We start from the raw sequence: 27,435 nt of genomic DNA on the forward strand, positions 1-27,435 counted from the left end.
CCCTCTTTTTTCAATTTTGTACATTGTATCCTCCTTAAAAATTAGTTTAAAATACATGTCTTTGTAAAAGTTATGATATATATTATTGTAACATTTCATAATTTGTACCTTGATCTTTAATGGAGAGAACTTATATAGGCCATTTTTACCTGCTGTTCAATCCATATTCATTGTATATACATTTATGTATATCATGAATAAAATACTTCTTAAACTATAACTTTTGAATGGTTGGTGCTAGGGCTTTCATACTTCACATATGTAATCCTTGTGACAAGACCTTCCTTTGGATACAAACCACTTTGACCTTGACCTTGACATTTGACTTTTATTTTAAAAAACTTTAACCAACGCCATAACTTTTGAACAGTTGCAGCTAGGTCTTTCAAATTTCACAGGTATATTCCTATATAGACAAGACCTTTCTTTGGGTATCAACATCTTTTATCTTTTGGCCTGGATTTTGACTTGCATTTGAGAAACTTTAACCTTCGCCATAAGCTGCCATACGGGGGCATCAGTGTTTCTGTGACGAAGTTGATTTTTTTTTGTATATACTGTTTTAATTTTGGTTTTAACGGGTTTCCTTACTATTGAGGTTGTTTTGTTACGAGTATATAAAGGGACCGGTTTTGTCGGAGTGGTCAGATCTAGTTTGGTGTCCGGTATACGTAGCGTGACCAGCCGGAGGTGTGCCACGTTTGCTTTATCCCCTGCATGATTATACAAGTGGCGAATATATTTCGGTGAGATATAGCACCGAATTTAACGGGTAGCCATATAACTTGTTAGGCGGACTATTGCAGCGTGTGTATGCAGTTCTAGCCGGTAAGAGTGTTCGAATAATGTAAATAGTTGGATTATTGTTATAATTTCCGGTTTTCAGTTGTAATATAGGTTAGGTTTTTGTAAACGTAAATTCATTTCAGTGCGTAAGGTGCTGAGAGAATATTGTGCACATAGAAGACGGGCTGAGGGTCAGTTGACGACTGTTATAAGCGTTTGAGGTCAGTGGGGAGCGTTGGATGGAGGGCCAGTCGTGTCATGTTCAATCGTCGATGCTGAACAAGAACCGATGTTGGTAGGATAACCGCAGTGGGAGGCGATTGAACCGGGGCTACGGTTAAAGCAACTACCACGTGGTGACGAGAGAACGGTACAGGACTTAGACGTTCCTAGATGAGTGCTAATGGCGGATGCACGTGTGGTGTGAGTTCCGGTGAACATTTATAAGCAGTTGTGATATAGTAACTATTGAGTAACTTTCAGCCGTTTAAGAAAAGGAAATTATTTTTTGAAGTATATATAATTATTAACTAAAATTTATTTGAGCTTTTTCGGAATATTATTTAAGTCAATTTTGGTGAATTTTTCATTTGATATGATATCTGATACTTACTGAATCAGAATTGTAGAAGTTAATATTGAATTAATGTAAAGTACCGGAATTGGTGAAAAATGAGTTAACAGTTTACTATTACATTTGTTTCTTTCCGGTGTGACCGTTCACGGTAGCTCAGTCGGTAGAGCGCTCGCTCCGTGATCGGGAGGTCGTGAGTTCGAATCTCGGCCGCGACAGACCTAAGTCGATAAAAAATAGGTAGCAACTGTTCCTTCGCCATGCGCTCGGCACTTTGAAGTGAAAGTTGCGGGTCCTTCGGATGAGACCTTAAAAACCGAGGCCCCGTGTCACGGCAGGCGTTGGCACGATAAAGATCCCTCACTGCTCAATGGCCCTAAGTGCCGAGTAAAGGTCAAAATTTGAAGCCCTTCACCGGTATATGGTGACGTCTCTATATGAGTGAAAAATTCTCGAATGGGACGTAAAACAATATACAATCAATCAATCAATCAATCTTTCCGGTGTGTGAGCCTGTATGTGAGAGTGAGTGAGTGACATAGAATTTATTTGCTTTCTATTTTATTTATTTTGTGTTAATAAATTTATTTGTTTATTCTGATTGATATTGTTTTCCTTCTCAACTCTACAAAATCCAAAAGAACTCATTACAGTTTCAAAAACACATCTTGTTATACATGTATTGATTTTGTTACCAATCTTCCTTATTATAATAACATCATGAATATCGCCGCTTCACTTTTTTTTAATGATAAAAGTAATTGAAAAGTGAAGACTGGTGCCCTATTTACAATGCAACCTATCAATAAAAAAATCGAATCTATAAGGCATTAAAAATTATTTTTGAAGTAGAAAAATATATATCCAAAATTTATGTTGTTATGTTTGCCCGTCTCTCTCTCTCTCTCTCTCTCTCTCTCTCTCTCTCTCTCTCGTTGCTTATTACTCAGAGAAGCCATTTCATTTACTATACTCTTCCAGTCTATTAATCAGACTCTGTAAATCACATGTTTCATTGTCATTCTGAAAATGAATTTTTACTGCAGTGTTGGTACACCAGTTGAAATAGAATATATTTCCTTACTTAACATACTATCATTTAGAATAAATGCGTTTGTCCGACTAACAAAAAAGTGCACAGAACGGAAGTTTGACCGACAACTTTTTCTTCACACACTTTAATGCTCAAACGGTGGGTAGATGACTCTTAGTTCTATTGTATGTTTATTTCCATTTTTTCACACTGAATGTAAAACAGTTCGGGTTTACTTAATATCGCAATAAACTTAATATAAAAAAGATATTTATGTTAGACAGAAATCAGACGATCAACCTAATCCATCTCATGTGCACAAAATACTGTACGAATCATCTGTCCTTAATAAATTTCTTTTGAAAGTAATCGACCCCTAACCTTTACTGATTACTCCAAAATCTCAGACCGTTACAAAGTATGTTTCTAATTTGTTTTTTTTTTTCAGGTATGACGATATTATACAGAGTTCTGAATTTCATCCAGATTTTTCCCTTATGGAGGCAGGAACTCGGTATGGGTATCCTTGCGGTAACCGTTGCCATTGTACATCATCAGGGGGAAACGTTTTTGCTGATTGTGCAGGTCTTGATCTGAATAAGGCACCAGATTTTCCAAACAATGTCGTTGGCATCAACTTTGCAAAGAACAACTTTCAAAACATACCCCAAAACCTTCCACAAAACGTAATGTACCTAGATCTGTCTCATAACAATTTACATTCACTAGATGATTCCTCTGTGGAAAAATATCAACAACTCCGAAATCTAAGTGTCTCTAGGAACAAACTTGTCAATATTGAAATTGGTACATTTCAAACTATTTCGAATCTTGAACATCTTGAAATTTCAAACAATAATATGCTTACTATTGAAGCGATTTCTAATATATCATTTGATCTGAAACACTCACAAATAAAAACGTTAAATTTTGAAAAACTTCAGTGCACCTACGGAGTCAGTCAGATTCTTAAAGTATCTCACATTGTATTTTTAAAAAATACTCTTCTACAGGAATTGAACTTAGCATCAAACAGAATAAATAGTTTGGAGATAGGTGTTTTAGTTTCACTTCCAAAATCACTTCGTGTTCTAAATTTGGCAGATAACGTGCTAAGCTTTGGACTTTATATCATGGAATTTGCTGTTCTACAAAGTTTGGAGATACTGAATGTAAGTTTTCAGTCCTCATTTCATCAAATGGGGATGACTGGTGACTTTTTCGAAAAATGCAACGACACAAGAAGATTTCAAGGAGTTGTTTTTAACTCTTCTGTATCAAGAAAAAATGAGAATAACAATGATATTAACAATGAAAAATCTTTTGGCGGATCCATGTCTGATTTTTTTAACGATCTCACAAAAGCTAAAAATTATACAATCTACCTGCCCCCTAATCTTCGACAAATTTATTATCATGATAATTTGTATAAAATGTCCGTACCCAAACTACCCATAGGACCTGTCAACAAATTAACACACGTGTATGCTCAAAGAAATATCATGTATGAGGCAATTGGACCTATTACAGGCATTGAAAATGTTCGACATATTGATTTTTCAGGTAACTTTTGTGGTTACATTTCAAAATCATTTTTCAAAAACTTTACTGGTATTGAATTTTTGAATCTTTCTAACAATGCTCTCGGACAAGTATTTGAGAAAGACACAGAGGGGGAATTCCTTCTAAATCAAATTCGACTGTTATCGCTAGATTTATCTTACAACAGAATACATAGGCTTTCAGCCGACGTTTTCCAAAGGAACGACATGTTGGTATATTTAAACCTTAGTCATAATTCTCTGAATGAATTTACAGTTCAGATAAACCACATGAGAAATCTATCACTATTAGACCTATCTTTCAATCAGTTAACTCATCTAGGATCTTCAACAAGGAAAACATTGAATACCATAGCAAAAGAGAAAGAAGTTGTTGTTAATTTGTTGGGTAACCCACTCAAGTGCTCTTGTGAAAATCTGGATTTTGTCAACTGGATTCATAACTCACAGGCTTTGAATGTTTTTATGTTGCAGAATTACACATGTGAATTTGAAAGTATTAAAGAATATCCATTGAAGGAAATTGTAAATTTACTTCAGAAAATGGAGAAAAAGTGTTCTTCGTATACACTTATCACAGTATTGGTGACGACATTGATAATTGTTGCATTAACAACAACAGTGAGTCGCATCGTGTTTAGATATAGATGGAAGCTCAGATACATGTATTACGTCGCAAAAGAGAAATATCATGGTCAGGTCTTTGATAATGACATCATCAGGAAAAGCCCATATCGCTTTGATGCTTTTATTTCCTATGCAGATAAAGACAGCAGTTTTGTCTTTAATATCACACGTAAACTAGAGAATGAATATGACTTACGATTGTGTATTCATCATAGAGATTTTATTCCCGGTACAGAAATAATGGACAATATTACAAATGCTGTTCACTGTAGCAGAAGAACTGTTTGCATTATGACGTCACACTTTCTAGATTCCTATTGGTGCATGTTTGAGTTAAATATGGCGAGAATGGAAGCCATTTATTCTCGAAAGGGTAGAAATGTTTTGTTTCTAATAATCTTGGAAAAGAACGCCATGAAAAATGTTCCTTTATTTCTGATGGACCTAATTGAGAGTCAATCCTACCTGGAATACCCGGATGAAGAAGCGGAGGAAGAAATAGCGTTTAGATCTAGACTTGGGGAAACGTTAAAATCAAATGACTGTGATTTCTAGAAAGAAAATGGTTTTTCTGTTGCACGTTTTCATTTGTGTTAAGATTAAAATACCATTTTTATTGAAACTTGCACGATTTCCTTAGTTTTTTCAAGTATTAATAAAATATTTGACTTTTTCTCTCTTGTTCTTAGAAGGTTGCATTGATGCAAAATTGTTTTCTGTGTCACCCCCATCCCCATCCAAGAAATCTATGTTAAAAGTATTTTAGCAAAATGTCTTAAAGACAGTACAATAATGCATATTATTCTTAAGTGTAACTCGTGCCCACTATCTCCCTTATGCATAGCTCTGATCCTTCGATGTAGACTCCAGTCTTTGGCACCCCCTTTTCACACCTCTTTGATTTTTTTAAATTAAATATTTCGGGGTTTCCAATGTTTCGGCATGAGCATCAATGAAGAGACATAATTTGTCGAAATCCGCATGTGGTTCATCAAAATTGGTGTCGTATATGATTTACATTAAAGAGGGAAAGGAACGTCATCGATGCAATGATACAGACAACAAAATTGGAAGATATTGATTCACCCGATAAACTAGAAGACAGATAGACAGAGAGCCAGGAGTAAAGTACGATTTACAAGAATTTTTTTGGATAAAATATGCGTTCTGATACACAAAAAATGACTGGTTAAATGATTCAGTTTTTCTTAAATCTAAAAAGTTAGTGTATACTTATTTTACAAACTTTTGAAATCTTTGATAATTAAATGAACATGAAAAAATATGCAATATTGTAGTAAAACAATTTAAATCGTAATTATGCCACTGAATCAATGAGCACAGGTAGAACTTGTCTGACATTTGAAAATACTATTTCTATTGCAACAGTATGATTATTCAATCTGCAACAACATTCAAAGTATTTATATTCCAAAAGATTTTTCTCTTAAATGATTAACGTTTGCTTCTGCAACTGCGAAAGGTAGATTTGTTTACACATATTTAATAATTGTTGTACTTTAACATAGTTTTCATTTTCAAAGGCTTCCATCGCACGATTTTCTTTTTATCATTTTCATTTATTTTCTCATGATACTAGCGTATCTCTAGTTACTTGACCATTTTATTTCTATTTTCCCTCTAAGGTTAGATGTTTACTTAAGTACTGTAAAAAAGAAAATTTGGCACATGCGTGTTTAACGCCTATGCAAGTTTCAAGCCATCAGCACAAAAAGACATCTATTTATTTCAAAATTATTTTGACTTTGGTTTTTCTCTATGAGGGTGAAGATATGCATAATACAATGTATTTTCGTTCATACAAGGTAATACTACATATTCAGATGTGTCGACCATATACTAACCATGATAGAACTTTAAACATCTTATTGAACCTGTAATTATAGAATGGAATAAAACGTGCACTGAAAAAAAAGGAATTTCAAGTTTGCAACGTCGATTTTTTTTACGGCAAGGTAAGGAAAAAAAACAGCCTCTACGATACTGTGCCCAATGTTTTGAACGACTTTCGCGGAAGTTCTATTTTAGTAACCATGACAACATTGTTTGTCTAAACAAAAAAAAAAAAAAAAAAAAAAAAAAAAAAAAAAAAAAAAGAATAATTAATCTAAATGCAGTCTACGTTTGTAACAATCCTTGTTGCAATTTGATTTGATGGCTGTAATTCTGGTAAGAATTGAGAAATATGATTTACATACACACATAAAATTCTTATGCGATTCTTATTTCTGAATTGTTAACAGAATTAAAACAATCAAATCAGAGAACAAACAATCAAAGAAAAATTATACAAGGAAATACCCTTTACACTAAATAATAATTTATCACATGTACAGACCCTGAAACGTGCTACTATCCCACACGCACGCTGCACGAACGGTACACGCTCGCTACACGGTTTGCACGAAACGCTGCACGGTTTACACGAAACGCTACACGGTTTGCACGAAACGCTACACGGTTTGCACGAAACGCTTTGGACGAAAGGCTGCACGGTTTACTCGAAAGCCTGCACGAAACGCTTTGTACACGTTTCTCACACGCTTTGTACACGATTCTCGCACGCTTTAGCCTCGATCTGGATTTTCTATTAAATTTTTAAGAAAATCAAACAAATATGTAATACACTACCGAATAATTTTATTTTGTTGTTTCCGTATTTTTTTTTCACTCTTAAAATACCACCGGTATGATATATCCGAATAATATTCATTACAAACAACACAGAATGACATGTTAATCCAACAATAGTCATATTAAAAATAAATTTAAAGGACTTCCGAATGAATCCTACAGGTTTCTCACACGATTCTTGCACGAAAGTCGCACGTTTCTCACACGGTTCTTACACGAAAGTCGCACGTTTCTCACACTCTTCTCGCACGCTCGCTACACGGTTTGCACGAAACGCTTTGGAGCTTACACGAAACGCTGCACGGTTTACACGAAACGCTACACGGTTTGCACGAAACGATTTTTACAATAAATTTAGTTCATTGGTTTATATTACACCAAATTAAACCAATTTACGAATTATCTGTAAATAATTTAATTTTTGTTGTAACGCGTAATTTAATTGGATAAAAAATTAGTCTACATCGTATAGCCTGTGTTGCCTACGTCACAATGAATTACGTCAAAAAAGTATCAATCCGCTTGACGTTACTTTTAAAACTTGTACAATTTTAAAGCATTTTTGAAGGAGAAATTGTCTTATTTGCTATACTTTAATGATGGGAAATTAAATTATAAGGAATAAAGAACTGGGTACGTTACGTATAACAGAGCGGCCCTGTCTCCAAATTTGATTTCAGTTTTTTACAAACATGTCTACGATGTGTCCTTTCGAAATCATTTTATTTTTTTTTTATTATCACAAACCGTTTTTCCGTCAGAGTTCTCGAAGAATGGGGAGTTTTCTTTATAAATTACAAATTTTGACGTGATAACGTCATCACGGCGTTATTGATTTTAACGTTACGTTAAAAGAAATCTGTAAATTCTCTGAACCGGAAACTATTTACTTTAGCCTGCCTTATGTTCCAGAAAACAATTTTGAACTTTTATTTCAATTCATCGTAATGTATGTTTGATAGCTGGAAGGAGTATAATAATTGACAGGAAAATATAATTTTATTACAATCGATTTCATCAGACAAGTAATGAAGCTTGATTCATCCATACAGACGAGACAAGGTAGTACTTCTTTTAAAATTGTGCTCGTATTAAATTTATTATTTTTTATGTAAAAATGTCCTAATGATTTCTTCGATCATTTTCCGCATTGTCTATGTAGTTACATTAAAATTTTTAAAAATACACGAATCAATATTAAAAAGAAAATTGAAACATTCCATTTTAAGTTGTCAAAATTGGATTTTTGGCAATGAAAAAGCCATCAACACCACTTCCCTTTTCCATTCCAACAAATGGCAGTGCTGTTATTTTCGTATTTTCTTTCTTTCTTTCTTTCTTTTTTTTTTTTTTTTTTTTTTTTGGATAAACGTATAAATTACTCGATCACTATTACGGGGTTAAGAGGTGTCTTAAACTGCGTTAAAATGTTTTTTTTTTTATGTTAGGATTTCTTTTATGGATCGCTATTTATTCATTCCAGTGGATCCGCTTTACTGCATGGTTCATGTAAAATACACTAACCAGGAATAATCCCCAATATACTTACACACAATCACTTTCTATGTTCAAACCAGAAGAGGAGACCGATTATAAGAGTCCTGATTGATGAGGCCATTCCAAGTTTTTTCTTTGTTTAGCGTTTATCCTAAATTCGAAAACCTATCTTCCTATCCGAGAAAACACACAAACCAAAGGGGGGAAAACGCAGAATTTTCAGAACAGTTCTAGAATTTCTTATTATCATTTGAGACCTCTCCTCGCCATCGCCATAAAACTTAGTTAAATTACTATAGTTTATTGAAAAAAAAATGTTACACCACTTAAAAAGAGAGATGTCAATCCCAAAAGAGTGAAATGCATTTCGGAGATTCGTATTTGTTCATTTTAATTTGAGTTAACTCTGTGTTTGCGTTTCAAAGCTTTGTATTTATTAATTTTAATTTGTGTTTGTTTTTAATTTCATAACCTCAAAACCAATTCGTCCGCGTACACTGCTCATAGAAAAAAACAACAACAACAACAAAACAACCAAAAAAAAAAAAAAAAAAAAAAAAAAAAAAACTTGGAATGGCCTTACCATAACTTGCGTTACAGACCTTGAAAAAAAATTGTTTCAAATAAAAACCGCGAATCTCCGAAGGCTTAAAAAAAAGGTGTGCGATTTGTTTAGATCCATTTTTCGATGAACAAAATATTTTATATAGCCAATGCTAACAATTTAATTTTATAGACAAACACAGTACTTTTCATGTATATACTCATTATTTGATTAACAAAATCGAAAATTATAAGTAGTGAATTCGACAGGAAATGCACACGAATTCTCGGGAAGGGATTCAGAAGCCTGTAATACACTCTAACGGGCATAATTCCCTAAAACTAAAAGTTATAAAAATAAGGATATAATATTGTGTGTATGATTTACAAACAGAGTTTATCCACGTCAGCTATGAAAATATGCGCATGTCGTCTTCAAAGCAATGCAGCATGAAACGGCAGACACTTGCATTGATATCGATCAGTAAAAGATCGATCAACGGTCACAGTCGAGTGGGGAGACAAAGGAAATTGGAAAGGGATGTATTTAGTTTTAAATCAAATTCTTGATATAATTTTTTATTGGTACTCATTATAGTACATGTATAACTTGATTATCAGTAACACCCCCCCCCCCCCCCCCCTCACTTAGAGACAAAATACAAATAATCGAAATGCAGAATAACAGAACACTCACATAGAAGAATCAAAATTCACTTTCACGTCCCTTTTTATAAGCTACATAGAGATTTTATTTCTAGTTCAGTTATCAAATTATACGAAATTTGATGTTATTTTGTTACTTGTGGGAACAATACACAAAACACGTCACATTGCTTCTTTATAGAGTTATCCTTGCCATTCCCGGATTATAACACTAGCTTGATTATGTTTCTTTTTCATGTTAGTGTCTGATAAAAAAAAAAAAATCTTAAAAGATATACCTAACAAACTGCTGACATGAATTGCGAGACGATACATCTAGTCATCTACTAAGACAAAAACTGCATTAAAATAGATAAAGATTTTCTTTAGAACTCCTCCCTTTGTTTACATGTTAGCCGTAGGTAAGATATTTGATATATTTCGGTGACAATGATAATTTTATCACTTCCTTTGGATACATTAACTCTCTGGGGCATTTCCTTCGCAATTCTGTGCATTTGTCCTTGTAGTAACGATAAAATACTTTTGTTTTTTTTCTGGAACGGATTATCATCATAGACGTACGTTGAATCTTTAAAATTTAGCGATAGTGTGCACCGTTTTCACAGAGGTGATATTTGACAGGACGCTCCTCCAGCCCCGATGAACATCTATTGGAATACTTAACATATTTCTTATGAAATATATTACTAATCTGGATAAAATCCTTTTAAAAATACTCACTTACTCCAAGATTAACAATAGTGTACATGTAGTTAATATGTACATTCGTTTTTTATACAGATAAATATAAATATAATTATGTATAGAGTAATCTTTTTTTTCATTTCAATTGGAATGCCTTAAAAATGTATTAGGAAAACAATTTCTGGAAAAAAAAATTAACGAGTTAAACCATCGATTATGGAGCGGAAAGGGGGGGGGGGTGTGTGTCTTGTCCACAAGTAATGCAAGATCGTGTTTGTATTTCTTACAGAACTGGGAACAGATAGACAATAAAAATGGTTGATTGTATCATGTTTCACTTAAATTTTTGTAGAAAATGCCGAAAGCGTACACAACTGTATACGTTTTTTAAGCCTTATAAACTTTGTCAACTTAATTATCTAAAATTCCTTGTAAATTATAAATTAAACCCGATTTTACCTGAAAACACTAATGTCAATATTCCAGCATGATAAATGTATAAATAATTGATAAGTGTAAATACATGTAAGAATTTTTCCATTCCCAGCTGCGGACCTTCAATACGTAAATGTAGGTCGGCAGTGGCAGATTTAGAAGTGTACCGTCATATATAAAACACTTCTTGATTCTGCGATAAAACACTAGAATCCTTTCTGACATGATTAATTTTGTCAAATAAAAATCTGCAACAATACAGTGACAAGGATAACAAGTTTTGAAAAGAAATGTTCAAATGGTGACTGCTATACGCCAAGCTTCCCATCTACCTCCCCCCTTCCCCCGCCCCAATCATTAGCTATTGTCTTTTGACATTCATGAATCCCAGACATATATAAATTGAAAACGAATAAAACAGACTTAAGAAAGCTGATGATTTTCAATAAAAATGTTAAAAAATAATCTTTTGTTGTAGTCAAATAAAGTCAATGTTCACTATGAAGGAGACGCGTGTTTTAATTGGAGGTACATGTAGGGTTAAATGTAAATTGATTGTCTGAACCATCTCAACTTATGTCGTTAAATTACTTTTTCACGCTGTAAATATTGATTGAATATTTATTATAGTTGCAAAGACTGAAGAATTTGTTTCAAGTACATCTTTTCAACATGACTGCTCATTGTGACGTCATTTTTTTCAATGCATTGTGTCACTAATTTACATGTAATGTCCCATAGTAAATTTCACTGAGAAAGGTTTGTATGGTGTTCATTTGCATAAATAACTGTATTAAATTATTTTTTTTGAAATGCAGAATCGAATTTAAAAGACAATAAAAAGTAATAAAGCCTTCAGATATAGAATTAAACAATTAATTTCTTTAAAAATATAGATTTTATTGTGGAGAAAAGGTGACGTCTGTCCAAAATTGTAGCACTTTTTACTTCAATTTTTTTGTAAAAACGGACGTGGCCGCACTTTTGTAAGGTTATTTTTTCTCTTTAATATTAAAAATCGTAGTGTATTTGTTCTTTCTGCAAAGTTTCGCAGACATACTCGGGTGCGGCCATATCGAAATATAGACTTGAAGAGGAGGAAAACGTCCAAAAAGGGGAATTCCGGAATATTAGACCGGTTTTGAACGTTATATAAATGAAAGGGCACGTGAGTTGAGAAAAATTTATTCCTATTTCACACACAGGGAAACCTTAACAGTTAATTGATGCAATTGAGAGAATGTAATCGTGCGTTTTAATTTTTGCCGATTTTACAGGGCCATAAATCGGTCTTAACGTACCCAGCTCTTTAATAGCTATCCAAGTTATACTGGTATAACCTGGGTTGGAACAGTTTACGCTTTTTTATAAACCGCTTCGCGGTTTACAGAGCGTAAAATGCCCCAACCCAGGTTATACAGTATAACTTGGGTAGCTATTAAATTCATTCCTTAAATAATTTAATTTCGGCTGTAACTCGTAATTTGATTGGATAAAAAGAAATTAGACTATATCGTATAACCTGGGTTGCCTACGTCACAATGACTTACGTCAGAAACGTATCAATCCGCTTGACGTTACATTTAAAATACGTACAAATTGAAGGCTTTTTTGAAGGAGAAATTGTCTTATTTTTTTTTTTTTTACACTTAATAATGAAAAATTAAATTATAAGGAATGAATTTAATAGCTACCCAAGTTATACTGGTATAACCTGGGTTGGGACAGTTTACGCATTTTTATAAACCGCTTCTCGGTTTATACAGCGTAAACTGCCCCAACCCAGGTTATACCAGTATAACTTGGGTAGTTATTAAATTCATTCCTTAATTAATTCTTATTTGTTTCCGTATGTTTTACTAGAAAATACATGTATATCATGTGTTGATTGAGTTGAATGGCTTATTTTTAGGCCAGACTTAGCTAAAAATAGATTTTACGATTTATATATAATCTTTGCCTAGTAGTATACTTTTGTTATTGCTATTTTCATTGACTTGCCGAATTTATTCTCTTTATTAATGAAAAAACACTTTCACTATTTCAAATTATTTTTTTGTAAGCGTTTTTAAAGAAAGCATGCATAAAACCCGAGTGACTACCTTAGATTTGCTTAAAATTAAATCGAAACAATTATTAGCATATTTCTTAAAACAAGTACATTGGAGGTCCGAAGATCGGACTACATATAAGTGTTATTCTTTACCAGCATCGCCAGTGATGTATGAAATTGATGCCAGAAAACTATGCGTGGTCTTTCTGCTAGTCATACCCAATGGCGATTTGACACTTTCTTACACATGTACATCACGTATCATGCTTTCAATTGGCAAGAAAATACATTTCTTACTTGTATCTTGTTTTTCTTAAAACAGACTCAAAAACAAACGATAAATGAATCACAATTTTCGATATTTTCAAAAATGTTAGGTCCTTCTTTAAATACTGAATTCGACTACGGAATGTTCCATCTACTTGACTTATACATAGGGCTAACAGCGGATGTGACCGGTCGACAGGGGATGCATACTCCTCCTAGACACCAGATCCACCTCATGAATTGCCGGGGGTCCGCGTTTTATGCTTTATTCACCAATTTATATTGTATATATACATGTACCATGTGCAAAAGATGAAAATAATTATTGATAAATGCACAATTTTTTCTTAAAAGATTTAAGATTATTCAAATCTAAACTCTTAATGATTTGAATATAAAAGAATACTAATTAAAATAATGAAAGCAAACAGCATACATATAAAATAGAAATAGATACTTTAGGAATCAGTTATAATAGAAGTCTTAGTATTCTAAAAATTAAAAGACTTGATCTCTGATATTTCTTTTAAAATGCATTCAGGTTAGTCAAATACACAATTCAAAAAACGACAAATTTTTAGAAGCCTGGATTTTAGTGTAAATAACATTAAAAATCTTGATTCAAAGAGCCAGCTCACATTGTGGATTTGCAGATCTTCAGATCAAAAGAGACCCAAAGCGCCGAGTTCGATATGATGATCTGTGTCTGTCAAGAAAACGAGACTTAATCATATAATCCTCCGTTATAAAGCATGATAAAATAATAAAAAAAATTTTGGGGTCGATTATGTAACGTTAAACTCATTGTGTTTTGATACGCAAGAAAAAAAGTGTACCTCTTACTACGTCTTCAGTATCAGAGAGCGATGAAATTTACAATGTGATGATCCGGAAACTCGGATCTCACTGTCAAATCAAAAAAGAAATTAAATGATACGAAGATTAACACTTACCTAGGATAATTCAAGTTAATCCGACTCAGGCTAGGTTATGAGCTAAGTAATGTTATGGAAATGAATAGAGTAAATGCAAGAAAGATAACTCAAACGATCTTGCTTTGATTTCGGCTTTCGGTTAATGTCGTAATTTTCCGCAACTCCAGTTGATTCAAGGCAGTATTGTTTGATTAATCAATCAAATTATAATCGTTTACATTGAATAATTATGCATTTCTCTATTTTTTTTCATAGTCAAAAGCTTCCAAACGCAATATTGTCTGTTGATTTATTCTATCGAAATAACTTTTTAAACATTTTCTATAAATAATAAGTCTTCTGTATTTTCCTTTGGATGACGTAGTATGCTTATTTCTTCTTAACAGCTCATTTCTTATTCTATCGTAAATGCACCAAAACTTTCATTCGGATAGTTCCATTTAAACAATCAATTCATTTATTTGGTATGAGAAGGAAAAGAGTGGGAAAAATCAATTAATACTTTTCAATTACATTTCATGTTTTAGAATCATTAAAAAATGAAATTGCTGAAAATCGGGCTGCGAGAAACATGATTGTGATCTAACTTGATCTGAAATCTTCGCTGCCGAATCTCAACGCTGATCACGAATCACCTTAAATATGTTTACGTTTTTTAATGTTCTAGCAAATATCGATATATCGATATTAACCTATTATATGTATGGAAAAATGATGGTAAGCCAAAATGCAAATGTATTAAAAATATTATAAGTATAAAAAAAGAAAGAAAATATGTGCAGAGACAGTATATTTAGAACCTCACAACACAAACTTTTGTACGGTGTTGAATGAATTTAACCCTTCGATGCAAATGAACAAAATACATTTTATGTGCTTAGATATCCATGAAAAGTACACTATAAATTTTATTTATTTAATAAGCAGTGTAACCCTTTTAAAAGGGCCTTGACACAGTTGCATTGTCGTTTTTGTGTACGATACAATTTTAAATTTATACTTTTATAACATAAAATAACTCAGGGTGAATAACTCTATTCGTTAACTTAACTTGAATCTAAATAGTCTATTATTTTGGAAATCAACCCTTTTTTCGTCAAGGCCTCCAATTAAATGGAATTGGATATTATCTTGGAAAGGTGTATCTCAGACAAATGGCCAACTTTAAATTCTATATGAATAAGCCTGGCAATAGTATGGGCACGACTATTATAATTATTTCAAATCAAATGCAAATACAATGTGTGCAATGAGCCAACAATATAAGGATGCCCCAAACAGATGCATATATACATTGTAACTTTTACATTCAAATTTGAAGCTACTCATACAACTATGTAGCTAGGAGGTCCTATAAGCAATATGTATTGATTAGGTGCAAGAAATAATTTGTATTCAGATTGATATAAAATTGAAGATCTACAAAATATAGGTACTGTGAGCAATCAGCTCACTAAATGACACCCCGCCTCAAATAAAAGCTGACTTTAAACGGGTACTGTTGAAATCCTTGTTTCATATGAAACATGATAGACAAAATACGACCCAACGCTTTGTTATATTTATGCAAAAGATCATTATAACGATCATAGATTTTGCATTTAAAAAAGCTGACTTTAACCTTTTTTTTTTAATCTTTGTTACATCAACTTATTTGTCAGTACATGTACCTTGCCTCGGTTTGAAATTGATCGTATTAAGAACATGCTCTTGTGAATCAAATCAGTTGGGAGACTTAAACACCATTTGCTTTTGATATTTAAATATTTGTGCATAAATGAGGGAAGCTGACGATGAAAACCTTACCCATTCCGATCGTCATAGAGTTTAGTTATTATATGGCCATACTCGTCTTTAGCCAATAAAACACCCGAAATGAAATAGATTATTGCAGACTATGTAGCATCCTTTATAATCGAGTCAACATATGTATAAAAATCGCATTTTAAATTCGATTTAATACATCTAAAACCATTTTTTTCTTGAATACATTAATAATAAAGAATCATCATCACATTCCGAATACATGACATAATAAAAAATCTAATAGAACTGTTTTGTAACCTGAATTTTTATTGGCACTGCACTGAAGTTTGAGACAGTTCAAAGAGCATGATTGGGATTAAAAAATCTTATTGTGACATCATAATAAAACAACTTTAAAACACAACGTTTCGTGACTTATATCAAATTCAAACTCAGAAAAATAAGACGTAAACATGTAATGATATGTATAAATTGCATTACAATGGAGAAAAATATCTGCTTTCTTACGCTGGCGCGTCTTTCGGTAAAATTCAGTTTGCGACACTCAAATCAGCATTCACGGTCGGAAATGAAAAAGAGAAGATAGTTATTCCCTAAATTAAGCATTCTGATATCTTTATCAACAAAAGGTGTTTTTTGTTTTTAATTATAAAAAACGAATTAGTTCCGTTCCGTTCTGCAAAATACATAATATCATTGTGGATTATTTCGGATTGAATGGATAAAAAAAATGATCAATATTACTTTCCTTCTGTATCCCCCCCCCCCATAATTTTGTTGTTAGTGAAAAACTGAAATTTTAGGTCTCCTTTTGAGTGCATTGTGAGAAAAAGATATTTCACTTCCTTGTAATTCCAGACACGAAAAGAATGTGGTCAAATATGATAAAAACCTTCCTTATCATTAGAGCACATAACTTATCTCCGATTATTCATTAGTAGTTTTCTAAAATATTATATAATGTGACAACATCTTCATAGCAGAGATATCCGTGTAGATATTGGTATTTTTGTGAACGAAGCACCGATATCCGTGTAATATTGGTATTTTCATGAGCGAAATGGAACCATTTGCGGTTTTTTTCTCTTCCGTATCTTTGTTCATGTGTTATTATTATTATTATTATTATTATTATTTTGAAATTAATATACAGATAGATAAATAAAAAAATATAAATAGATGCAGAATGACTGTTAGAATAAATGCTCATGGTGCATTTAAAGATTAAGATATTTTCCAAAATATCTTCTGTAGAACTTTAGACTTTGTCGATTAGAAATGACATTAGCCTTACAGGTCTATGCTTGATATTTGATGTTTAATTCGACGTAATTATTTTTCGTACAAAGTCACTCATTCCTTCTTTATATGGGATTTCGTTTTGAAATAAATAATATAACAGCAGGGATGTCACTTTTATTGTTTAAAAAGATTAGATTTATTGAAAACGATATGATTTTTGCAATGTATGATATTATCTTAAGCTCCCCTTAGTTTCATTCCACTCCGCGTAAAATTAAAGTCACAGAGAGATTTGTATTTTGCAAAACGGAATAGAATCGACAAATGACATGTTGTCATCCGACAACTTCTTTTGCTAGGTTGGAATGCCTTAAACAATATATATATATATATATATATATAACTGCCTGAAGAGCCTAACATGGCGAAAGCGCTTGCAGAAAATATTTTGTGATTTTTTGGATTTTTATATATATATATATATATATATATATATATATATATATATATATATATATATATATATATATATATATATATATATATATATATATATATATATATATATTTATATATATATGGAAATTTCTTTAACACTGTACCCAAGCCCTTGTCTGTGAATTTTGAGAACATGTTATAAGTATCAGTTTCAGAAGTAAGGAGAAAATTTAATAATGTACATAATAACTGTATATGTCATTGCAATTGACAACCCAGTAAGGGTGACAAACTAATGTAACTAGAGCATTAAAATTGAAGATCTTCTTGCCTCTAAGGTTTAACTAAACGTGACGTTTAAAAGTGTTATTTTTTAAGGTATATATTTTAATAGAATACTGTTAATACTTAATTCCAATGCCACTACCTTTTGAATGTTTTTTTTTTTGGCATTTTCTTTTCATTCGAAAAATTTCAAATGCCATTCAAACATCTAGTATCAATAAGGAGGGGTTGAGAACAATTTTGTGTTAATTTTTTATGACATATTTATGCAGATTGAATGTAATTGATACAGTAAAGGGTGGATATGAAATTGAATTGATTAGGATAATTAAGTCCTCTCTCAGGAAGTACGTGACTGGAAAAAGTGAGTAAATAATTTAAAAACGTCCGCAACTCAAACATTTAAACAGCGATTGAAGTGTGTACAAATTTTGGAGCATAAATGTCGTTGCTAGGAGAACTGGAAAACTGGAGGGAACCAAACGTTCCATAGTTAAAATCAAGTTATACCTCTGTCTGGAAAAAAAAAACTATATTTCTAAACAATCTTGAAGCAAAACTTAGGAGGAATAAATGAATGAAAAGTAAGTTTTTTTTTTTCGACAAATGCAATTTTCAAATCTAATAGTTCTGTCACTTTTCCCTTTTGTGAGTATCATATGGGGTAAACTTGGGTGGAAAAGATTGATTGATTGTATGTTGTTTTACGTTCCGTTCGAGAATTTTTCACTCATATGGAGACCTCGCCGTATACCGGTGAAGGGCTTCAAATTGTGACCTTTACTCGGCACTCAGGGAGACTGAGCAGTGAGGGTTCTTTATCATGCCAACGCCTACCGTAAGATGGAGTTTCGGTTTTGAAGGTCTCATCCGAAGGACACGCAACTTTCACTTTAAAGCGCCGAGCGCTTGGCGAAGGAACAGTTATTGCCTATTTTTTATCGACTTAGGTTAGGTGATTTGAACACGCGGCCTTCCGATCACGGGTGGAAAAGAAGTCATTTATAGAAAAATCATTATGTGTTTTGAGTTTTGCCAAATGTCTTCCTAAATGAATGTAGATTGATGAATAGCAGACAAAAGACAGGTTCAATCAAATTTAATTATAAATTTTAAATAGGTGTAAGTATTTTTTTTTCGGTCTACAGACTTTTCCCTTCTACTCATCAACTTAAAAATGCATCTCTATACAGTACCTTGCCAATTTAACAATGCACTCATCAACTTTCTGCAGTCCTACGGATCGTATATCATCCAACCTGCCAGTCTAAAAATGACTGATACTATCTGCACATCATAGTCCTAGACAGGAATGACCCATGCACAACACTATCCAAAATATTTAAGTCTCATTTTTCGAATTTTCCTGCCTTCATACAAAATTTTCGTAACAGCTCGATGCAGAATTTCTTCGGCGAGAATGTCGTTTTTGACTTCGTATTAGCACCTTGATCATTCATGTTTAATGAGAGACAGAACTCTTAACTTAAAGCACAAATTTTTGCCAAATGAAGTCATCCAAATTGGGGGTCCTACAAGATATCGCGAAAATAAATGCCAAAAATTTGATTTTTTTTTTTCGTCCGGAACAGAAAAAAAAACTAATTATAACGAATATCTTAAGTTTTTAAAAATATGAAAACTCCTTGAAGTATATTTTACATTATATGTAACGATATATAGTTGTATAATATTAAAAGATAACCGGAGAACATGATACATTTTCATTTTTATTAATATTTAGATGGAAATTTTATCAGAAGAGTTTGTTTGGCTTCAATCAAATAGTGTGCTAAAAAAACAAAATTTGTTCGGGACCTTACTTCATCGAATTTCTTTTGACATGTTTTAATGTTAAGACAAAAGCATAATCGTTATTTAATTAATGATAAAATAAAATACCTGTATCTTTGACAAGTACATAAAGAAAACGAAAAAAAAGTAAATTCATTGTTACAAAACATTCTCATATGTTTGTATGAAAAACAGTTTCAAATTTTATGCTTTCAGTCATGGCTACATTAGGAGAAAAGCTCGTGGTTTTGATTCCTGTCTTTAAACTTTTGGATACAGGAACCGGATGTGGATACCCTCCCAGTAATCCCTGCACATTTAAAACTCACCAAGGAAACGTTTTTGCTGATTGTTCGGGTCGTAATCTTAATATGACACCAGATTTTCCAATTAATGTTATTGGCATCAACTTTGCAAATAATACATTTTTAAATGTACCCCAAAACCTTCCAGAGAGCCTAATGTACTTAGATATGTCTCATAACTATTTACAATCATTAAATAATTCCTCTGTGGCAAGATATAGAGAACTTCGGAACTTAAGTGTTTCTTGGAATAAACTTGTCAACACTCAGAGTGGAACATTTCTAAATAATTCTTATCTTGAAAATCTTGACATATCAAACAATAATATGCTTACCATTGAAGCCATTTCAAATATATCATCTGATTTGAAAGACTCACAAATAAAAACGTTAAACTTTGAAAAACTTCAATGCACCTATGGGGTCAGTCAGGATCTTAAAATATATCATGTTGCATTTTTGAAAACCACGAATCTACTGGAACTGAACTTAGCGTCAAACAGGATCAATAGCCTTGAAAAAGGTGTTTTAGTTTCACTTCCAAAATCACTTCGAGTCCTGAATTTGGCAGATAATGTGTTAGGTTTTGGTCTCTACATCATAGAATTTGCTGTTCTACAGAGCTTGGAGATACTGAACGTAAGCTATCAGTCCTCTTTTCATCAGGTGGGAATGATTGGCGACTTTTTTGAGAAATGCAATGACACCAGGAAAATTAAAGGGGTCCAACTAGGTTCTCCTGCGTTAGGAAACAACAAGAACAATGCTATAAAAAATGAGGAATCTTTTGACATATCCATTTCTGAATTTCTTGATGATCCTGAGAACTACACCATCTACTTTCCTCCTAATTTACGAACACTTTATTACCATGATAATTTGTATAAAATGTCCATCCCCAAAGTCCCGATGGGACCGTTAAACAATTTAACACACATATATGCGCAGAGAAATATTATCTATGAGGTTATTGGACCACTTACTGGGATTCAAAATGTTCGATATATTGACTTTTCTGATAACTTTTGCGGTAATATTTCAAAATCATTTTTGAAACCCTTTACCGGTATCGAGTTTTTGAATCTTTCCAATAATGCTCTAGGACAAGTTTTTGAAAAAAGATAAGAATGGAGAAATGTTTTTATATCAAACTCGACTGATGTCTCTAGATTTATCTTTCAACAGAATATATAGACTTTCAGATCTTGCTTTCCAAGGGAATAACAGGATGGTATATATAAACCTAAGTTATAATTCTTTAAATGAATTTACTGTTCATATAAATCATCTGAGAAATCTGTCCGTACTAGATCTATCTTTCAATCAATTGACCTTTGTCGAATCATCTGTTATTAAAGCCTTGAATACCATAGCAAAAGATAAAGAAGTTGATGTTAGTTTGTTGGGTAACCCACTCAAGTGCTCTTGCGAAAATCTCGAATTTGTCAAGTGGCTACATTATTCAAAGACTTTGAATTTTTTGATGTTGGAGAATTACACATGTGAATTTGAACAATTTAAAAATTATCCGTTGAGTGAAATTGGAAATTTACTTCAGAAAATGGAAAGAAAGTGTTCTTCGTATACTCTCATTATAGTAGTGATGACGTCATTGATAATCATTGCTTTAAGAACAACAGTGAGTCGCATCGTATTTAGATATAGATGGAAACTTAGATATATGTATTATGTCGCTAAAGAAAAATATCACGGTCACGGTGTTGAAGAAGATGGTAACAATCAACGCTTTTACCGTTTTGATGCCTTCATTTCGTATGCTGACCAAGATGGAAAATTTGTCGTTAAACTTGTGAATAAGATTGAAAATGAATATAACTTGCGATTGTGTATTCATCATAGAGATTTTATTCCCGGTACAGGAATAATGGACAATATCACAAATGCCATTCATTGTAGCAGACGAACAATCTGCATTATGACGTCACATTTTCTAGACTCATATTGGTGCATGTTTGAATTAAACATGGCAAGAATGGAAGCCATTTATTCTCGTAACGGCGGAAATGTTTTGTTTCTAATAATCTTAGAGAAGAAGGCAATGAAAAATATCCCTTTGTATCTGATGGATCTTATTAATAGTCACTCGTACTTGGAATACCCGGTCAAAGAAAAAATGGAAGATTGCACTGTCTTTGAATCTAGACTTGGGGAAATATTAAAATCAAACAGTAATGAATTTTAGGAAAAAAATTATTGGCCAAAAATTTATTAGTTTTAATCGGATTATAATTTTAGTTTTAAATGTTATTTTGTATTGAAAAAATAAGATTGTATATCGTTTTTTTTTTAGTTCTCACACTTATTTCGTATAAAGTTAGATTTTCAAAAAAAGAATTTTTATATACCAATATAAATGAAAGGTTTCTGAAGCATATTAGACCAAAAAGTATTGAATGCAATTTACTTTCTTGTTCATTAGATGAGCGATATTTAAGACTAATATGTAAACGTCAATCAAATAACATATGTAATAGGTATATGTGTACCGTGTCCACTTCTCTGAATGGAAATGGAGTAAGAGAACCATAGATTACAATAGCTTAAGGTAGCTTTAATCTTGATCCTCTAGCTCTTAAGATTTTTTCCTCAATTCCATGGGAAAAATATCCATATTGTGGTCTGTTAAAGCTCCAATGATCAACCGCATGAATTCATTAAAAAAGACGAATTGCGAACAGGGCAAAACACAGACTCAATGAATCATATATAGATAAGTTTTTTTATTATTATGTATTCTAATACAATACCTACCTGTCATGGTAGCCTAGTGGTTAGACGGCTGCCTAGTGGTAAGGTGGTTGCTTCGTGATCAGGAGGCCAAAGTTCGATTCTCGTTCGCCGCACTGCGTCATACAAAAGTCGTAAAGCATAGGTAGTGACTGTTCTTTCGGAAGCGCCTGGCACTAGAAGTGAATGTCACCTCGCGGGTCTTTCACATGAGACCTTAAAAACCGAGGTCCCGTGTGACGGTAGGCGTTGGCACGATAAATACCACCCAGTGCTCAATGACCCTGAGTGCCGAGTATAGGACTAAATTTGAAGTCCTTCACCGGCATACGGTGACGTCTTTATATGAGTTAAAAATTTTCGAATGGAACATATAAGCAATCAATCAATCTAATACAATGCATATGTCTACTGTGAAATTGACAGAAAAAAAAAATCTTACGATCTCGATATTCCTTGTCCGTCAACTTGTAATAATGCTAACTATACTATATAAAGTGAAATCTGAATATCTTGCAATTGTGAATGATCTAAGAGAAAACTTCAAGAAATTGCAGTATTCTAGAAGTCGTATTCATGATAAGACAGTACTATAGACAAAGATAGAAATATATATATATATATATATGTGTGTGTGTGTGTGTGTGTGTGTGTGTCATACATGTATACGATAAAATTCAATTTCTTAAAAAAAAAAAACAAAAACACAACCATGTCCTTCAGCAGGCGCGGATCCCGGATATTTTTCCAAGGGGGGAGGGGGTCATCCCAGTCAAAATAAAAAAATTCTAACCTAGAAAATTCTTGACAAGCAAAAAAAAAAAAAAAAAAAAAAAAAAAAAAAAAAAAAAAAAAAAGAAAAACTGAACTCCTTTCCCAAACCTGGAAAACCTATTTTTTTTTTTTTTTGGGGGGGGGGGGGGTAGTCGACTTCTAAAGCTTCATGCCCATAACTTTCCACACCAAATTTACTTTACACAGATCACGGTTTCGATGAAGAGGGGTCCGCGTGTTCTAAGGGGATCATAGGTAACTTTTAGTTTGTTTAGTATATACATTTGATAACTCTGAAAATTCCTGGGGGGGGATACGGACCCCCCCCCCCCCCCCCCCCGAACCCCCTCTAGATCCGCGCATGTCCTTTTTTGATCACTTTTCAAAAGATAATTCACTGTAAGTCTTAAATTATGATGAAATTGCACAATAACGCCAACATTCATAATTAAGTTTTTTCCCTTTATATGTTTTGTAAACGGACCTCTTGATTTCTGACCAGCACCTCATTTTAAAACCATACCGTTTTCAATATGCACTTTTTGAGTGTTATTCATTCAAAACATTTGAACTGATCCATATTGAAACTTAATCTTTACAGTAACTCTTTGAAAGCTTTCTGAAACAGTTCTTAACACTATAAATTCACTTAGAATATCGTATGTTTGCATTCTAGATAAACTGGATATACACTTTTCGTTCTTATCTTTGTGGTTTCTTGTCATCACATAGACAACACATTTCACCGTGTTTAATTAAATCGTATTCTTTTTATGTTTTCATGATTTTGTGGATATGAATGTGTCTATCTTTTGAGTTTTCTGACTCCATTGTTCAGTCAGCTGAGTTTGAACTTTTGTAAAATAGGATTTAACAAAACCTAGCGATTGAAAAATATGGCGATTTTCGAAGGATTGCCTTTATAAATATTCCAAGGAATATGTTTGGACTTTTGTCCTATGATTACTTCTAAATAACTGTTTAAACAAAATGTCTTCTTTTTTGTCAAATTGAAATGTGTATCCAATATGTCGAAAGAATTTTAGTGTCTTTAATTTCTTTCTAAATAAAGATTCAAAATTCTTCTTTTTTTCTTTTTTTTAACATGTGTATCTTTTATGCCGAGAGAATTTCAGGGTCTTTATTTTTTTCATATCAAAATTTGAAATTCTTTATAGCTAAATAAAAGTTCTTTGCTCCATATAAAACTGTATCATTCTATAAGTAGAACATTAATACAAAACTTCATTAAATTTATCAGTTAGCATTCACTTTATTTCTGCCTACTAATTTTTTTTAAGGGTTGATAACATTTCGCTTACGTTTGCTGAAACCAAATAATAACTACATTTCTTTGACACGAGATTCACAGGAATTTGATAATGGTAAGAAATATATCTCTTTCTATAAAACTTTTAATTTGCAATTTCGGCTCTTCAAAAATTAATCAAACATTTTAATTTTCGTAGCATTCATTGTATTTTTAAAAGTACACGACCCCTTTCTGCGATATAGTAGTATTTGGTATATATTATTATATTTATTATTTTTTAAAATCCATCTTTTATTTCATATTGACAGGTTCTAAATAGTATACATTTTTTTTAATAAAGCAGGTCATACTGACCATCATCCTGTGGATTTAATTGTCAAAATTGAATGGACGTTCTAAGCTTCAGAATTTTCTATCCGATCCTTCTTCTTTTTTTCTTTTTAACATTTTCACGTGTTTACAGTAAAATTCAGCAGGTTTAACTCAAAAATTGACTTTTATTTTCCCGTCATTCTTAAAAAAAATAACTACTGCCATCAGAGGTTAAAAACTCAAACTATACTATGAACTCTCTTTGGAAAAAAAAGGTCAGCGTAATCGGAAATAATTATTTTAAGTAATATGTACATTTAATATTGTTCCACTGAGATGGTTTTGTCTGATTACGGAGTCATTTAACACAGCAACGTATTCAAAAACCATTATGAGTAATGTACACAAACGGAAGCGCTATGAAGAATTACACAAACGGAAGCGCTGGGAAGTGCTACACAAAAAGGAAGCGCTGTGAATTACACATTGCGGTAAAGAGAAAATAAGATAAATGGTATCACTGTTATATATACAGAAGAGCACTTGCCGAATTTCACAAGCATTTTGGTTACGTAATATTGACGTGACAGGTACACTCACAACTACCCCGTCTTTTTAAATTCTTCTCTTCACACATGTTAAAGGAGTCTTACAGAAATATTTCTAAAGACAAGAAAAAAGTTTAAATAAAATTTGTGATAATTTAATCATTATTTCTTGATAATCCTAGCTGGGAGTTTCAAGAAATTTAAATATATATTTTTTAATTACTACGTCTAATCTTATCTCTGCTAATCCGATCAGTTAAACAAATAGATAAAATTATTTGAAGTTTTTGTAAGCGATACACATTATCCAATCTCCCAGGGTTCCCTTTTAAGAATAAATAAAATGAATTGAAATAAAAATAAATAAAGAAAGAAAAAATAGATATGTGAAAATTCATTTCGAACAAAAGGGCAAATATTCAAAGTTAAACTTTTATTTCCACAAAACAAGCAATAAGTAACAGTTTTCTCCCATCAGATAATACTCGTATGTAAAAAAATAAATGTTTTCTGATATGATCTGCAATATTTCTTTTTTACGTTCTTTACAATTTGGATATTTGTTAAAGACTTTTGACATCTGCGATTTGATAGCAAACAAGATTTGGTAAATTTTCATCTAGTTATTTAATTTAAACTTAATAGAAAAGTCTGGTTTTAAAGAAATAGAAATTTTATGAAAATTACTTGATTTCATAGAAATCAAAGTCTGATTTCTAAACTTAGGTTTTATCAATTATTTAAGCAAGAAATCATATTTTGGAAAAGTATTGGTTGAAAATATAACTTGATGATTGCCTCAAGTGGTCTTTCTAACTGATTATTAATTTAATTACTGTAATTTGAAAACCTAGGGTAATTCTCAAAAGTAATATATGATCGATTTACCACAGATAAATTTTGCTGGGAACTTTTTAGAATCTTAAGGGTGATTTTCCCCTATGAATTTTATAGCTTATTTATTTCTTATTTCTGGTAGGAAAGTCATGAGTAATAGCCTCAAATAAGTTTAGCTTTTTTTTTTTTCTTTTCTTTTTCTTTTTTTTTTTATAAAAGTGATTGACTTTCTTGAGTTATTTCGAGTTGTTCCCCTTTAATTGTGCTATTTGTCGGTTTTATTAACGTATTTTTAGCATTTGAGTGAAATCCTCGACCGCCTTGTTTTAATTTTGTTTGTTATACTGATTTGAATGAATAAATTTGTTAACTTTATGAACTTGTGTCTCATCACAATATGTCTTCCGTACTGATGTTGGTAATGGTCAGTATCAGGGACAGAGTAAAAATACTGAAATTTGAGTAGAGCAGGTCAGGCCATTTTATCTTGATAAGATGTCATATAAAAGTTTCCTTGCTGATAAGCTGGTGGCAGTGCTTCTGGGAAAAGGAATTTCTCTTTACAATATTTACAGCTATGATGGAGAAGCTATTGCGCAACTACAATTTTAAGAAGTTGTGTAAAACAAATGTGGATTCTATACAAGTATAAAGAGCGTTGGAAATTAAGGATCTCAAAAATCCTCAAGCATCAAAAGCATCAAAACATATGACTTTTCTACTCTTTATACAACCATTCCTCATGATAAATTAAAGAGAAGTCTGCTCTCCCTTCCTCAATAGAAATGTACA

The 27,435-nt window shown here is 32.3% G+C and overlaps 2 protein-coding genes across 2 annotated transcripts in view; both read left to right on the top strand.

Moving 5' to 3' along the window:
• The window catches only part of LOC133174567 (toll-like receptor 4), a 35,013-nt gene extending 12,659 nt beyond the window's left edge, over window positions 1-22,354 (top strand). The window contains exons 2-5 of the mRNA XM_061309674.1: window positions 1,476-1,511; window positions 2,842-4,045; window positions 21,260-21,382; window positions 21,710-22,354. Coding sequence (XP_061165658.1) covers window positions 1,476-1,511; window positions 2,842-4,045; window positions 21,260-21,382; window positions 21,710-22,354 — 2,008 coding nt within the window. The remainder of the gene's footprint in view (window positions 1-1,475; window positions 1,512-2,841; window positions 4,046-21,259; window positions 21,383-21,709) is intronic.
• On the top strand, window positions 4,431-5,137 carry LOC133174673 (toll-like receptor 4). The gene has a single exon (XM_061309763.1). It carries the CDS (start codon window positions 4,499-4,501, stop codon window positions 5,135-5,137), a length of 639 nt encoding a protein of 212 aa, XP_061165747.1. The 5' UTR covers window positions 4,431-4,498.
• Window positions 22,355-27,435: the final 5,081 nt, after the last annotated feature.

Source organism: Saccostrea echinata, unplaced genomic scaffold, assembly GCF_033153115.1.
Source record: "Saccostrea echinata isolate AGI-Se365-2 ecotype Australia unplaced genomic scaffold, CSIRO_AGI_Sech_v1 ptg000058l, whole genome shotgun sequence".
Lineage (NCBI taxonomy): Eukaryota > Metazoa > Mollusca > Bivalvia > Ostreida > Ostreidae > Saccostrea > Saccostrea echinata.